Here is a 15231-nt window from a genome sequence, read left to right as displayed (position 1 = left end):
GTTAAAAAAAGAAAAATTCACAAATTGTATTGTTTAATGATAAAAATCCATCCTTTTTTTTTTTTTTTCAATATTTAAACGTCAGACGTCACCTGTGCGATTAGAGAAAGACTATATTTATGTAAGCGAAGATTTATTTTATGCCAGACAGAAAAAGGAAAAAGAGTTGTAATTGGACTGAGTTGCCGCTCGATGGACGATATATTTTCACGTGCGGGATTTTTGGAAAGACGATAATTGTATTTTGGAAAGAAAACATTGACGCGTGTCGCCCGGAGCCATGCGAGTTGCTATACCTCAGACAAACTTCCACTAGCGTGATATCCTTGAATTCCTTCCTCTTTATTTTTTACCCTCCAAAGTCTTTCACGTGTGCCATTTATTTTGTATAAAAGAGATATTGAGATCGTAACCTTATCCAGCTATGTTTGACTTAAGAGAGTTTGAAGAACAAATATGTGTGAGCTGATACTGAACAAGGACTCACTGTTTTTTTATGTTGGCTCCCACGGCCTTCAGTAGCTCTTGTGTGGACGCTCTCTACATTTTATGGAATTGTTTTAAATTTCAAGAATAAACTCATGGATGCGGAAGACTTTGGTTCTTTGAAATGCTGCGTGTGTTCAACGGATCACTCACAACTCTTCCATCGGGCCTAAATGTGCCATTTATGTCAAGTAATTCAATGATTCACCCGTTCAGGCCGTTTGATAAACACTGACTTAGAATGAGTCACTCATTCACACTTCATGTTTAGACCATAAGTCACTTCCTTTCGTACATTTAAAAAAAAATAATGTTTTGCACATAAAGTAAGTTTTTTTTTTAATGATTGGAACCTGTTTATTGAACTTATTGGTCAGGTTTGGGCAGAAAAATGACTCCTCTTTTGTCACATAACCAGTTATGAAAATGATATGCACACTATCCCAGCATCCATTTATTTTATGTTTCCATGGATCATTTCATCAAATGAATGAATGAACAAACAAACCGGGTTACATCAGAGTTGATTTTTACATTCCACAACTATTTAATCTCAATATTGTATAAACCACTGTACATAGTCCAGAAAGAAGAAGCCTAGTGTCTACATTTGAGTAGGCAGGATGAAAGATCTTCACTGGTGGACTCTTAAAGCAATAGCGGAATAAAAATCACATTTTTCCATTTACAAATAATCGCCACTCGTCCATCAAATTCCACACAGTGGAAACAACCAGTTAAACAAAGAAATATAAACGCATCATTAAGAAAAAAAAACAAAAAAAAAACGGTACAGGGATGTGTTCCTGTCCAAACGAGTGTTTAGAGCAGTGACTTGTTAAATAAACCGGGGCCTGTGTGTGTATAAGAAGTCTCACTGGGGGAGAGGAAGCCGTGCGTAAAACCTGCCCATTCCAAGTCCGCGTTCCCGTGCAGTGATGCAGTGATGCAGTGATATTTTCAAACTTGGCAACGAGAAAAAAAAAAAAAAAGTTCATCACGAGTTGCATGTCCATGTGTTATTCACGCGCTGTGCAAGAAGACGATCACAGTCGATGTAAGCAGCCTAAAAAGTCATCCTACTTCCCCAAGGTGGAGACCCTAAGATAAGACACGTGTTGTCTTGGCGCGCGCAACACAACACGACACAGCTGTGTGTGTGTGTGTGTGTGTGTGTGTGTTTTAGTCCAGGTCTATGGATATACAGCGGCACTGTTTGACGCGCTGGATGCGCTTCTTCTTGGTGGGCGGCTGCTGGTCCGGACAGCTCAAAGTGAAAGTCATGGTGGTGAAACGCTTGGGCTTGCAAAACGAGCAGGACTGGAAGGCGCCCTCCTCCCTGCGGATGTGCCTGGGGATGTAGAAGGAGTTGCACTGTCCGTAGCAGAAGCGGTTGATGATGGTGCGGCTGACGCAGCCTTCCTCGTGGATGGTCTGCTTGAGCGGCTGCGTCTTGCACCAGTCCCGTTTCAAATACTGCCGCTCCGTGACATGCAAAGCTTCCTGGCTGGACTCCAGCACCTCGTCGGCCGGCGAGGACGACCCCTGCCTCTGCCGGGACCCGGAGCCCGCCTGTGGAGGCTGCGGTTGCTGCTCCGATTCGTTTGGGTTGCTTTTGTCAGGATGAGGAATGGCGCCTTGTGAACCCCGGTTTCTTTTTGAGTCCACGGGAGAGGAAAGCAGCCCCATGATGAGAACCATTCCGCAGAAGATACGCGCCGAGTTGGCCATCCTTGGGGAGAAGAAGAAAAGAATTCATCATCTACGCCGTTTCAACTCTGGACGGGTTACGCACAGCTGTCAAAGCTTTTACGCTGCGTAAAAACGCACGGATAGAGTTCACTTTCCCCCCACTTTTTTTTTTTTTTTTGGAAACGCATGAAAAAAATCACATGACTTGTGTCCAAATACCTTAGTGAAAAAGATAAATGCATGATTTCAATCATGCTTAAACATTTTAGAACCAAAGCGTTACCCATTACGCAAAGAATGGTGCCATTCTTGCACGTGAGTGGGTTTTTTTGAGAATAAATAAAGTGAATTTACTCACGCGTTCGAATGCAACAAGCACCGTGATGTGATCCTGTCAGTCCTCGGAGGCACCTTCCTTAGGTGATGGGCACCTACTGCCGTCGACTGTACACTGGCGGGACTGTGGATGGGTGGGAGACTAACCGCTCCATAGACAGGGGCCGGGTGGGGGGGTTGGTTGGAGGGGTGTAATACAAATTGCTTCAGCGCCGGACTGTCTCCCTTTTAAATGTCTGCCAGCTGAGATGTGCACAACAGTTCCCCTCGACATTATTGGCTCGACGCGATGTAGAGAAAATCAAAACTATCCGCCCCCTCAACACTTCCCTGAACCCACTTCAAGAAAACACACAACCGAGGAACAGAGAGGGCAGGCAGGCAGGGAATAAGAGGAGGAGGAGGGGGGAGAGAGGGCCTGACGTTTGTGCGCACATGGAAAAAGTAAAACAGCTTTTTTTATCACAAGTCTGATGATGATGATGATGATAAAAAATCGAAAAAATGGAAATGTAATCTTGGATACAATGACATGACAGCGCACACCTGCGAATCCTCAGCGCGGACAGCATTTTAAAAGTCAGAGTCAACTCATTATAGACAAGTGCGAGTGCCAGAGACGAGGCTGAGCCAACGCGCGTCAAGTCAATGAGTCACGAGTGATTTCTCTCCCCGGAAAGCTGCGTTTTCGTCTTATTGTTTAAATGATACATGCACATGCACCTTTTTTTTTTTTATCAGCCCTTTTTTTAAACGTAATAAAGACAAACATTGACTCTTAGATGAAGTGGATTGCTTGCTAAATTGTAACCTGTAAGACCTGCTGATAAGTAAGCGTGCATCAATGATTTACAAATCAGTTTAATCCATCTATCAAGAGTCACCTTTTGGGTTGCCAAATAGTGTTAAAAGATGTGAAAAGTCCCTGCAGATGATGCTTAAATTAAAGTGTTGGCAAAGTTAAATATGGTCCAGATACACTGCAGATGTTTATTGTTCCTCAAGTGGCTTCTTATAGACCAAATAGCAATGATCTCTTCTATTATATCTTTAGAATAATACAGTAGAATGAAGCTAAAGGGGATTTTCACAACCTGGCAACTCAAAACAATGACATTTAAAACATTATGAGTTAATAATCATATGTAAAGCTGTCAGTAATGCTCCATAAAACCATTATAAAATGATGTTTCAGGAACAAAAAAAGATAAAAAACCTTTCAAGCCATAAACTAACCAGAATCTGTAATAAACCAATGACTGAACATAGAGTTAAATCTCAAACAGTGATATTAAGGAGCTGTAACGACAGAAAAGACTCTAATTTGACATTAATTCTCCACGCAGTCTAATCCTGTTTCATATTTTCACTGGTAACTGTGTTCATGTTCCACCGAGGCTGAAAAATCGGCTTAAAGTAAATAAATTAAACTGATTATATTTAAAACAAGTCAGTGGCCAGATGATTCAGCCTCAGTTTAAAAAGAAAAACAATTCCCAAACACTTACAAGTGTCAGAAGTAATTGCAGGACTCCCCCTTGTGGCTCCAAAGAGTACCAGCACACACAGTTACATGTAGTCCGATTTTATTGATCTGAAGCAGTTTCACAAGGCAAAATCTTACAGTTTGATGGTTGTGAAATCAATGGACTGCAATAGAGACAGATGATTTCATCAATACTGCTTGGGTTTTTTTTTTTTCCTTTCAAGAAATCCAACAAAAAGGTGCAATTTTTTTTCTTCTCCGCTCACGAGAAAAACTGTAAGACAATAAACGTCCGACATAAAGACAACCTCAGACTTCGGTAAACATCTAACTAAGGATAAGATATAAAATGCATAAATAAAAAGCATACGTCTCGATCAAAGTGTTTCCAGTCATACCCTCAGTCACATCACGTCATTTGGCCTGTAAATGAATCGCTATTTGAAACTACGGAGCATAATAATCTTGTTGGCTGGTGTGAAGAAGACAAACTTAATTTTTTTTTTTAAGTAAAAACAAATAAGGCATATTAACATCTCCCAATAAAGGCCCCTTAACACAACACAAACAGCACCTACTGTAGCTAAAAAAATAAATTAAAACCCTGAAAATCTGGACAATAGAAGCTGGAATGTTTATTGTCAATCAGTTTGACCAGAGACCTGCATAGTGAGGAACCAAAAAAAAGTAAAAAAATAAAAAGTTCTATAAATCTACAGGCTTGGTAGCAGACATCAGGCGTGCCTGGTTCAGAGGGTATCTGGGTGAACCTCGATAATGGTTCATTTCTTTTTCTGCCACCTGCTGCACTGGAGGCTTCTTAGCTTCTGTCGACTCTGGGACAGAAGAGTCCACTTTGGTCTTTGGTTGGACTTTGTTGGTCACGTCGCCTAAAGCGCAGGACGTGGGCTTGCGGGCCAAGGTGCTCTGCTTCTTTGGTGGCACGGGAGGCGGTTTCCTTTTGTGACGCATGCTGTTGGCCCGCACCAGGGGTGGCTCTTCCTCGCCGAAAGGACGCAGCTGTGGATGTGGGGAGAGGCCGCTCTCCAGGCTCACCGCCTTCACGACCTGACTGATCTGTTTGGTGGTGGAAACCCTCCCGGGTCTCTTGCCGTCTCCCACAAGAGAGTTGATCCTGCGGACCGTCTGACGCACGGGCGTGCGCTGGAACTTGAGCGGTGAGCGGATGTGTTTGATCTTGGAGCCTCTGGGAGAGTGAAGGGTGAGTTTGTTGAAGTGTTGAATGTGGTCGGCCACTCGCCGCTTCTCGGCCTCGAGGCTGTGCGGCGACAGCGGCGGCAGGGGTGGGGCTTTGGTGCCGATCTCCGGGGAGAACTCGTCTTTGTCATGTACCGTGCCGACTGTGGTACCGTCTCTGGGCGGCGTACCGAGCTCATGTCTGAAGTCGAGTTCCAGCTTGAACGGAGTGGACTGCAGCCCAGAGGCGACGTCCTGTCTGAAGTGCGCAGGGCTCTGGATGTCCAGGGCGTCAATCAACCTGCTGCAGTTGATCTGCTCCATCTCATTTTCATCATCTCCCACCATGGAGCTATGAGGACTACGGAGAGGAGCTGCACCTGGAGAACCTTTATCGGCCGCTTTTAACACTGGACTAGAATACACACTGGATTCAAGCAGGACGCTATCAATATGCAACGGAGACAAAGCAGCGATCTCAAACTGACCAAAGGTAATGTTCTGTTCATGAGCCAGAAAGCTCTGCTTAGTCTGACAACTGAAGGCCTCGGTGTCTACGGACAGAACTGTGGCCACAGGCGTCCCTGGCGGAAGGACTGTGGTGCCACCTGGTGCTTTTGCTACAGCGGGGCTGCAGAAGTCCTGTACGGCAGCCTGGAGGTCACGTCCCGACTCTGTGAAGACCTTCTTGATCTTCAGCAGGGCGGGACCCTGGTTTCGGGGCTCAGTGATGGAGCTTTCGCTGTCGAGGCTCTCGGAGCTGGAAGCACAGCACAGCTTCTTGGGGAGGCTGGTTAAAGCCGGGGACTTTGAGGCGACGATGGCGGGCTCGGACACGCAGGTGTTCTTAAGGCACATGCTCATGGGTGTATCTGTGAACGACGCGGTGCAGAAAGCTTTGGCTCCTACGGGAGTCTCCCCGCTCCAGGAAATCTGGTGGACACTTGAGTCGCACTGGGGAGTCAGGAGGTTGTCCTCAGACTTACTGATGTACTTGGCGTCTATGAAAAGAAGATAAATATGAATTATTATATGAAGTTTTAAAAGTAAAACCTCTACCATGTACTTATAGGGACGTGTTTAACGGATACTCACTCTTGCATTCCGTTTTCCTCGGAGCAGCTGAAGGACTGAAGTCTGTCTCTTTGGTGAAATGAAAACCGGTGGTGCTCTCCTGCTTGGCAAGACGCCAGCCAATGGACCCAGAACCCTTTATCACCAGCATGGAATGAGAAATGAAAGAAACTTAAAAAGGAGGATTAGGCTTTAAAATTGTGTTAAAAAAGGATCCCACAGATGTCAAACGACCCAAAGTTACCCACGTTAATTACATGCATATTGGGGTTAGTTCTTCAGAGGGTGATGAAAATCACTCAGAAGAAACAAGATACTGGATTTGTTTTTGTTTTTTTATTAAGCCAAGAATATACACTTCAAAGCAAAAAAATAAATGGCATGCACCTTTACCAGTTCACCCCAATGAACCTAAAACCGGTCACAGTGTTTGTTTTTGTAAGTACTTAAGTAATTAACATTCAGTCACGCGAGTGCTCAAAATGTGTATGGGAAATATCCCCTGAATTAGTACCATACAAGTATGAACACAACTTTCTAGTATTAATCTAACAATTAAATTGTTGTAAAAACCATGCATACATTAGATTTAAGGTAAATTAAGTGCATAAGACAATACCAAAGTGCTCCTGTGCACCAGTTAACCCAAACATCCCACCCCATGTGCAAACATCGGATTTTTAATGAAAAATGATTGCCGAAAATACCCCGAATATTCACGTTAATATGGAGTCTGTCAGACGACCACACTTACAGCATCTTTGCTGCTCTTCCCCAGGCTAAAGCGCAAGCGCAGAGACTTGCGTGGAGCTTCTTTTTTGCCGACTTTGGGAGAAAAGCAGCCGGTTCTTCCAGATTCCACTCTGAAAAGGACGTGCATTCAAATATCAGTCACAAAAAGTCAAGCGGGACCATTTGTTTTGTTGGAGTTAATTACAAGTCCCAGTTTGACAAAAAGCGCGTACCTGTTGACAGCATGTCTGCTACTAAGTCGTCGGCTCTTCCTCCTCACAGAGGTCGCTGAATGTCTTCTTGACCTCCCCGCAGAGGACGGGGCATTTTGTGAAGATTCCAAGACCCCGGAGGCACTGGAAACTATAAGAACACAAGAAGGACGAAGAACCATGTAAACTCAACCACGAAGCAGACCGCTAAATAAACGGGTTAGTGATCGCTTTCATCAATACCTGAATCAGGAGTGGACGCTCCGTGGAACAGCATATTAGGAAGTAAATCCATGCCCAGGTTCTTTTTGACAGATCTGCGTTTCTTGTTTGAGAATCCAAACGAGTGACCCGACTCCAAAGGAAGCTTGCGCTTGGATGTGGGCGTTCCAATCACAGGAGTTGCAGAAGAAAAGACTTGACGAGAAAACAAACGAAAATCACAAAATGAATGAATTCACAATCTTCAAATTATGTTGGATTTATACACTTGAACAGATTCCAGAGATGATTCTGAGCCAAAAGCGCCGAGAGAAACGAGCAGGTTCATGCAGATGTCAGAGGCGGGCCAAGACAAGCCTATAGAATGCGGGCGTGATTTCACATGAATTAAATAACACTTAACTCGCCATTTGTGCAGCGCCAGTGTTCTGCTTTCTAGAGGATTCATTGTGTTTGATTATGTTTGAATGGCAAGAAGCGTATTGCAAGTGTAGTTCAATCATCATGCCACATGACAAGCGGCATCGGACCACGGTACATACCAAAACTGTCTGACTGGGTGACATTTGTGGGTGTTCTATTAGTTTTTATCTTATTCAGAGCACAACTGACCATATCTGAAATGTGAGACAAACCAGAATTTACCATTATTATTTAATGTGAAGCTCTTTCAAAACTTAAATAATGTTAAAATTCTACCATACAGAGCTCCAAACATCCATATAGAGCTGTTTTGAATGGATTGAGGCTTAAGCTCAGAGGAAAGATGTTGAAATTCATTCTCTAATAACGGTCTAGACTTACCTCCGAAGCTGCGTCTGCTTTTCCTTTTCATCCCTGAGTTTAAGTCCAGCTCCCTGAGTTCGTTGTGAGTGGGTGACAGAATATCCGCTTCACAGCCCATCATAGCTGGAACCTTTGTCACGAGGAACTGCGGTAACACACCTGACACAAAAAATACAACAAACACCTGAGTACTTCAACGCAAAAGTGTAGACGGACACTAAAAAGAAGAAGAACAGGCGAGATTCTTCACATCTTACCAAAGTTTGGGGCATTCTCTATGAAGCACTGAACTACAGCTGCCTGGAGCTTTAGGCGTTTTTCGGTGTTGGCGTTCATCTTCTCTGTGCCATCTCCAGAGTGAAGGAGGTTGGGGGCTAATATTAAAGACAAGTTATTGCTGTCCATCTTATTCTCTTCACTCCTGTGGTTGATCAAGATAAAACAAGTAAAGATTGATGAGAAAATAGTAGGCAGATGGCATGTGAGTAAGCTAATTTAAATAAATGGGTTTATGTTACCTCTTAGACACGTTATAGAGGAAGTCAAAAAAGTGATGCAGGACACCGAGATTTCTATCAGGCAGTACACAGGACATCAGCATGGTGGCAGAGGTCCTGTCCTCTTCGGTGGGGAGTTGCTGGGCCTTGAGGAAAGCCTCCTGCAGCTCTGTGGGGAGCACAGGGTCTGGCAGCTCCCTGAAGAACTGCTTGACCAGGCCGGCTACATCACATGGAAGGGCAGTGGACAGACACTCCTCACCCGCATCCAGTCTGGCCTGGACAGACAGAACACACGGCTCAGTTGTGTTAAAAACGGTTCCACAGGGTCATGGTCTGACAATGACAGCAAGGTCAACTTCAGCCATCACTCACCCTGAGTGCTTTCAGGCGAATGACGGAGCCCGATTTTCTGAACAGCCCCTCTGTGTCAACATGTGCCAGCAGCACCATACACGCATCAACCAGAAAGCTAGAAAGACAAAGAAGAATTTATGTCAGAATAATAATCAACCTCCCAACTGAAGTATAAGTAATCTGGCATTGAAACTAACCTTGGCACACTTCCACTTTCCATATTATAGTAAGGTAAGCTCTCCAGAGATACTCCGAATACCTTTGTCTGGGGAAGAAATCAAACAACGAAAATAGGATCAGTTACGCTCAATCATAATTAGATTTGCATTGATAACAATTCTGCAACACAAATTCATAGTTTTTTGTGGTTTGTGGGAATTCAGTTTGAAAAACACCAAGCATTTTCTGTGGCAGGACCGGAATTTCACTGTTTAAGTTTCCTCTGTGACGGCTGGCTGCCAAACATTCCTATGCTTAGGAGAAGAATGAAGAAAAGCTTCAACGGCCACTTTATGTTCCTTCTTGACCTCCACAATTCACCCAGTCATTTTCACCAAAGCAAAATAACCCCATTTGGATTTTGAATTAGTTTTCTAATAACAGACCAAAGTTGGTGGCAGTTTTTTTTTTGTTCCTAACTTGCTAATCCAGCAAATGCATATGTTTGACGTTGCTTTGAAATGCCACAGACTGCTGCAACAAACCTTGTGACTCTTGTGAACCAATTACAGGTAGAGTACACATGAAGAAAGAAGGCTTTCAGTAGTTCGTTTCCATATTAACTGCCAGATGTTTGAACCGCGCTGCTGCCTGAATAACAAGTTTCCATTGCAGAAATGTGACACAAGAGATTTAGGAGGAAAACATCCACCAGCTATCGAAAGTGTTGGACTTCGCTTTCTATTGTTGATAAAGAAGTTTATGGTGCGAATAGTAACGAGCGCAGCCAAACAAAGCGACGGCACTGACTGACATGGGTGCGAACAGCATGTGAACAAATGGGCCTCATCAGTGGGGACAAGCTTTCACTTGTATGCTAATTTAATTCAACAGACTGAACAACACTGTCAAAGGCTGGCTCTATTGTTGATCCGTGCTCTGCCATCAAATGACACATTTTCAGAGTCACAACTAATCATATTCTGCTAAATACACGTTATGTTGATGCTCTTAAACTCACCGAGTTGTTGTTGCTGGCTGTCGACTTGCAGCTGGCTGCTTTGTTTTTGTTCCAGTTCTTTGTCTTGATACCGTAGGCTGCGCGAAGATGCTGCACGGCCACTAAACGCATCACATTTTTCTCCATGACTTTCATGATTCACTCCCGTCTCGTTCTTTCAAAACTCCCCTCTGTCGGAACTAGACTACGCCAACATCCGCATGTGGCTCCGTCGTGACACGAGCCTCTCGATTTGTATTACTATTTTTTTTTAAACCTTCGACGCTTAAGTCATCCTTCCATGAAGCTGCTCACAATGCGTTCGATCAAAGTCTACCAGCTAAAACCTCAACAGAGTAAAGTAAAGTAACTCACACGTCGCTTGTTAACGACCTGCGCAGCGTTACATTACAGCTAACTTCTTCTGCAATGCAGTTAGCTAGCTATTAGCGAGACAGTTTAAAGAGTCACGTTAGCCCAATAACGAATAACAAAAACTATATCGGGATTTTTCTTCGCGTCACCGCACGACTTTGAATAGTTGTTTATGTCTTCGTAGACGTGGAAATGCGCGCAATAAATCGCATTTACTATCTCAGCTAGCTAACTGCATTGTGCTGTGTGTACCTCTCTCGTCATATCGGTTAGTTTGCCTGGCAGCTTCCGCACAGCATTCAAACAGCGGCGCTCCCTGCGCTCGGCGCTCTGATTGGCTGGAAGTGAATAACATTCCCGAGGGCGTGTGTTTTATGAACCAGCGCTGCCCCACAAGGCGGGGGTGGTTTCTACCGGAGCAGATGAATGGTGAGGTGGACGCTTTTTGTCAACCGGATTTTTCTGTAATGGGAATGATTCGCACCTTTAAATTAGTAAACCCAGACAAACAATTAAGTGATTTTATTGCGTGTATGAATGCTTACCAGGGCCGCCCCTATGCATGTTGGTGCCCTAAATGAGATTAGTATTATAATTATATATAATTTGGTGCCGCCCTCCCGTCTCCTCCGTCCACTGTCATCCAACACACAAAGCTAGTTTTCTATGAAAATGTGAACTATGTATAAGAATGTCAGACATTCCTGCTGACGACAATAGGACTAACACATTAATGAGCAAGTAATAAAACAATATATGGTTGTCAACAGTGAAGTTTAGAAGTATGGAAACTGCAAGCAAAATTAATAGTAATAAATAATTGTAAATGGCAATAATAATAATAATAGATATAGAAAATACTCAAATAAACAAAACACTCTCTGTTTCTTTGTATTATTAGGTATGTTCATTTGTTAAGCGAAGTAAGGCACCCATGGCTGGATTTTTATTCATATTTATAATTTCTTTGTGGTCGTGACTGCCTATATGGCCTTAGCCTAGAGGTTGTTGTTATTCAAATCACACACAAACAGTACAGGTGATACTCTCACATGGGCTTATCTTTATTACAATAAAACTTACACATATATGTACAGGAGACAAACAACGTACAAATGCATGGACAAAAGGAGGTTGGTTGTGTGTTTAGAAGCATTTCCTGTGGACAATGGAGGGGCCCGCCTCGTCGTACTCCTGCTTGCTGATCCACATCTGCTGGAAGGTGGACAAGGAAGCCAGGATGGAGCCACCGATCCAGACAGAGTACTTCCTCTCAGGTGGAGCAATGATCTAGACAGGTAATAAACCGCCATGTCAATTTATATATTTTTTTATTCACTTATTGAATTAACCTCATTACATTTGGTGTTGTTTCCTCACCTTGATCTTCATTGTGCTTGGGGCCAGGGCTGTAATCTCCTTCTGCATACGGTCAGCAATACCAGGGTACATGGTGGTGCCACCAGACAGCACGTTGTTGGCGTACAGGTCCTTGCGGATGTCAATGTCACACTTCATGATGCTGTTGTAGGCGGTCTCATGGATACCAGCGGACTCCATACCTGGTAGTGGTGAGGCCAAATACAGATTAGCGTTGTCACAGACGAAAAAATGCTGCATGTCTGAGAGCAGTAAAAACTTTTGTTTGGTTTACGATGACTCACCGATGAAGGAAGGCTGGAAGAGGGTCTCTGGGCAACGGAAACGCTCATTACCAATGGTGATGACCTGACCGTCGGGCAGCTCATAGCTCTTTTCCAGGGAGGAAGAGGAGGCAGCAGTGGCCATCTCATTCTCAAAGTCAAGAGCCACGTAGCACAGCTTCTCCTTGATGTCACGCACGATCTCACGCTCAGCTAAGGAGCAGAACATTCACATATTGAGAAAAAGAACACCTCTCATATACATAGTAAAATAAATAATTCTGATAGTATAGACCTACCAGTTGTGACAAAAGAGTAGCCACGCTCAGTCAGGATCTTCATCAGGTAGTCGGTCAGGTCACGACCGGCCAGATCCAGACGCATGATGGCGTGTGGCAGAGCATAACCCTCATAGATGGGGACGTTGTGGGTCACACCATCACCAGAGTCCAGCACAATACCTTTAGTAAGCGGGAATTAAATCTGTCAGTCAGATGCGTGTCGGGTTTTAACACAAACTTAATTGTTTTATTTTATTTGAGCATAACTGGACATGGATAAACGTGTACACGAGAAAAAGCTGCAGTTTACTGACCTGTGGTACGACCAGAGGCATACAGGGACAGCACAGCCTGGATGGCCACATACATGGCAGGAACGTTGAAGGTCTCAAACATGATCTGCAAGAAAGTGCAAGCAGAATGTCTAATGTTTGTCTTAACATGAGAACAAACGTGCGAAAACAGAGCAAATCGTAGAGTGATTTTTATTATACCTGAGTCATCTTCTCCCTGTTGGCTTTGGGGTTGAGGGGGGCCTCAGTGAGCAGGGTGGGATGCTCCTCAGGGGCCACACGCAGCTCATTGTAAAAGGTGTGGTGCCAGATCTGACAAAAGCAACAGCTGCCGTCACTGATAGTCTCAACAACAACTAGGCTGTTAAATGAAGTGTAGGAACTAAAAATAGAGCAGCCTTTGTGATGGTAGCTGTGAATACTCGAGAATGTGGTAGTTCAGCTGCCACGAAAGTTGTAAATTAATCTCACACACACACCTTCTCCATGTCATCCCAGTTGGTGATGATGCCATGCTCGATGGGGTATTTCAGAGTCAGGATACCCCTCTTGCTCTGGGCCTCATCACCTACATAGCTGTCCTTCTGACCCATACCCACCATCACACCCTGAAGGAGGAAGCACAAAAGCGACATAAGACAAACTTCATTTTAAGAGTCTTAACCAATAATAAGATTCTAAGGGCTCTGAAGGGGGACACGTTTAAGCGTACCTGGTGGCGGGGCCTTCCAACAATGGAAGGGAAGACAGCACGGGGAGCGTCATCCCCGGCGAATCCAGCCTTGACCAAGCCAGAGCCATTGTCGCACACGAGGGCGGTAGTCTCATCGTCGTCACACATGATTAGGCTTTACTGGGGTGGTCTAAAATGTGAGGGGCAGGTAGTTGGAAACACAAGGCCAGAGGGTTTAGGAAAGGTGTCAGGGACAGCAGCAGCTGTGTAAACCGTCGTAGAACACATAGCAGGGAAAGCCTGTGATAAATTAGCAGTCACAGTTTGTCACTACATGATGTGATGATGTGACTATGCCTGCTGTAGCTGGAAAAAAGTGAGTGACATAATCAACCCATCGCTCACGATTAGAAGAAGTATTTGCCATAATCCACTGTGCCTGTGAAGGCCTGCCAGCATCATCTCTCAAGATTATCACTCGCAAACGCTAACACGGCCCACCACAGCGGGCGTTATCTTTACAGAATTAATTAGACATGCATTTGGATGCTATTTTGGTCCTAACCCTGTTGAACCACTACTGATAGCATATCTCCACAGGCAGATTTTTTCTTCCCCAGGACAGCTCATAGCTGCTGAAGTAGCACCAAAAAGGGGAATAACAGAGAGAGAGAGAGAGATCTGTGATCTATTTTCAGCACTGCAACTTCACTGCGCTTAAAAGGGTGAAACAACTGACACATGGATCTTCTGCTATTTCAGGTCTGAGAGAGGCTGTCAGTGAGCCAGGGCAGCATCCGTCTGTCGGTGCACGGTGACGCGGTTGTTTTACTACGCGGCTCATGTGCCTCAGCTGTCCATTAACCTCATTCATCGGAGCAGCTTCTCTCCTGCTTCTAAGCACTGTTGATGATATATTTCAGACATGTGTGGCTCTGTCTATGCATTTGCACAGGAACGTCACATATCATGGACTATATTTTATATCATTTAATTACTACAGTTTTAACCTCAAAGTCACCAAGAGAAGCAAACCAGCATTAACAGTAACTCCTGTTCTAACTGCGCTCAACTGAGGATACATCGTCCATTCATTCATTCATTCATTCATTCATTCATCATAGAGGAACAAACGGACTCCATGAAACCGATCACACAAACGACAAAAGACGAAGACAGTGAAACAAGCCGTGAGATGTACTCACCAAGGTGCACTGGTAGACGGATGCTTCCACTGGGACAAAGCCTGAGAGTGAGGAGAGCCCCCTTAAATAAGACCCAGACTGGGTCTGGGGACCAGGGGCGGGGCCAAGGGTCCATACAAGTCCAAATAAGTGCTGCCAGCAAAAATCAACAGGCAAAAGTATTCTGTGTTTTGCATACATGGATGGGAGACCTCTTCACAAGGAAGTCACTTGACTAACTAAGGGGAAAATAAATCAGAAAATAATGTGATTATTTCAAGGTGTTGACAAATAGAGAGGGGTCTTATCATACAGGTATCTTTCTTCATTCTGATTTTTTAATCTTGTAACACAAAATTAACTTTCATACTGTTACACATCAGCAAGTTTAAGGATTAAAGTCCATTATTTTGTGAAGTGTGTGTAACATTGTGCCTTGAAACATGTACTGCAGTTGCCTTTTTCTTTAGAATCGTTACAGTCAGGATGTAGTGGCACTACTATGAAATAATTGTGTGTCTGTTATGACTGTGCAGGGACACATGC

The 15231-nt window shown here is 44.1% G+C and overlaps 3 protein-coding genes across 4 annotated transcripts; all 3 read right to left on the bottom strand.

The window, feature by feature from the left end:
• Positions 1–1013: 1013 nt before the first annotated feature.
• On the bottom strand, positions 1014–3164 carry grem1b (gremlin 1b). Its single transcript, XM_044047199.1, has 2 exons — positions 2537–3164; positions 1014–2218 (listed from the first exon to the last, which is right to left on the bottom strand). Exon 2 carries the CDS (start codon positions 2215–2217, stop codon positions 1669–1671), a length of 549 nt encoding a protein of 182 aa, XP_043903134.1. The 5' UTR covers position 2218; positions 2537–3164; the 3' UTR covers positions 1014–1668.
• A 919-nt stretch (positions 3165–4083) lies between these two features.
• On the bottom strand, positions 4084–10897 carry arhgap11a (Rho GTPase activating protein 11A). Of its 2 annotated transcripts, XM_044048146.1 has the most exons (12): positions 10258–10897; positions 9275–9342; positions 9096–9192; positions 8742–8998; positions 8481–8644; positions 8242–8382; positions 7980–8054; positions 7459–7632; positions 7237–7366; positions 7026–7134; positions 6293–6407; positions 4084–6198 (listed from the first exon to the last, which is right to left on the bottom strand). In XM_044048146.1, exons 1-12 carry the CDS (start codon positions 10390–10392, stop codon positions 4706–4708), a joined length of 2958 nt encoding a protein of 985 aa, XP_043904081.1. In that variant the 5' UTR covers positions 10393–10897; the 3' UTR covers positions 4084–4705. The 2 variants fall into 2 exon arrangements, with proteins under 2 accessions (XP_043904081.1, XP_043904082.1); XM_044048147.1 differs by lacking the exon at positions 7980–8054.
• A 757-nt stretch (positions 10898–11654) lies between these two features.
• LOC122782779 (actin, alpha cardiac muscle) lies at positions 11655–14761 on the bottom strand. Its single transcript, XM_044047292.1, has 9 exons — positions 14707–14761; positions 13541–13691; positions 13308–13436; positions 13030–13140; positions 12850–12934; positions 12554–12715; positions 12276–12467; positions 11992–12173; positions 11655–11901 (listed from the first exon to the last, which is right to left on the bottom strand). The coding sequence occupies exons 2-9, from the start codon at positions 13667–13669 to the stop codon at positions 11758–11760; spliced, it is 1134 nt and encodes a 377-aa protein (XP_043903227.1). The 5' UTR covers positions 13670–13691; positions 14707–14761; the 3' UTR covers positions 11655–11757.
• Between the last annotated feature and the right edge of the window lie 470 nt (positions 14762–15231).

Source organism: Solea senegalensis, linkage group LG16, assembly GCF_019176455.1.
Source record: "Solea senegalensis isolate Sse05_10M linkage group LG16, IFAPA_SoseM_1, whole genome shotgun sequence".
Taxonomy (NCBI): Eukaryota; Metazoa; Chordata; class Actinopteri; order Pleuronectiformes; family Soleidae; genus Solea; species Solea senegalensis.
This window is presented reverse-complemented; position numbering and strand designations above follow the sequence as displayed.

Excerpts from the sequence above, each read along its gene's own strand:
- LOC122782779 (XM_044047292.1), bottom strand. The coding sequence starts at position 13,669 with ATGTGTGACGACGATGAGACTACCGCCCTCGTGTGCGACAATGGCTCT. Across the intron at positions 12,935-13,029 it reads ACAGGGAGAAGATGACTCAG|ATCATGTTTGAGACCTTCAA; the intron begins GTATAATAAAAA and ends ACTTTCTTGCAG. Across the intron at positions 12,468-12,553 it reads CTACTCTTTTGTCACAACTG|CTGAGCGTGAGATCGTGCGT; the intron begins GTAGGTCTATAC and ends TCTGCTCCTTAG.
- arhgap11a (XM_044048146.1), bottom strand. The coding sequence starts at position 10,392 with ATGAAAGTCATGGAGAAAAATGTGATGCGTTTAGTGGCCGTGCAGCAT. Across the intron at positions 8,999-9,095 it reads TTCGCCTGAAAGCACTCAGG|GCCAGACTGGATGCGGGTGA; the intron begins GTGAGTGATGGC and ends CTGTCTGTCCAG. Across the intron at positions 7,135-7,236 it reads AGCAGACATGCTGTCAACAG|AGTGGAATCTGGAAGAACCG; the intron begins GTACGCGCTTTT and ends CGTCCTTTTCAG.
- grem1b (XM_044047199.1), bottom strand. The coding sequence starts at position 2,217 with ATGGCCAACTCGGCGCGTATCTTCTGCGGAATGGTTCTCATCATGGGG.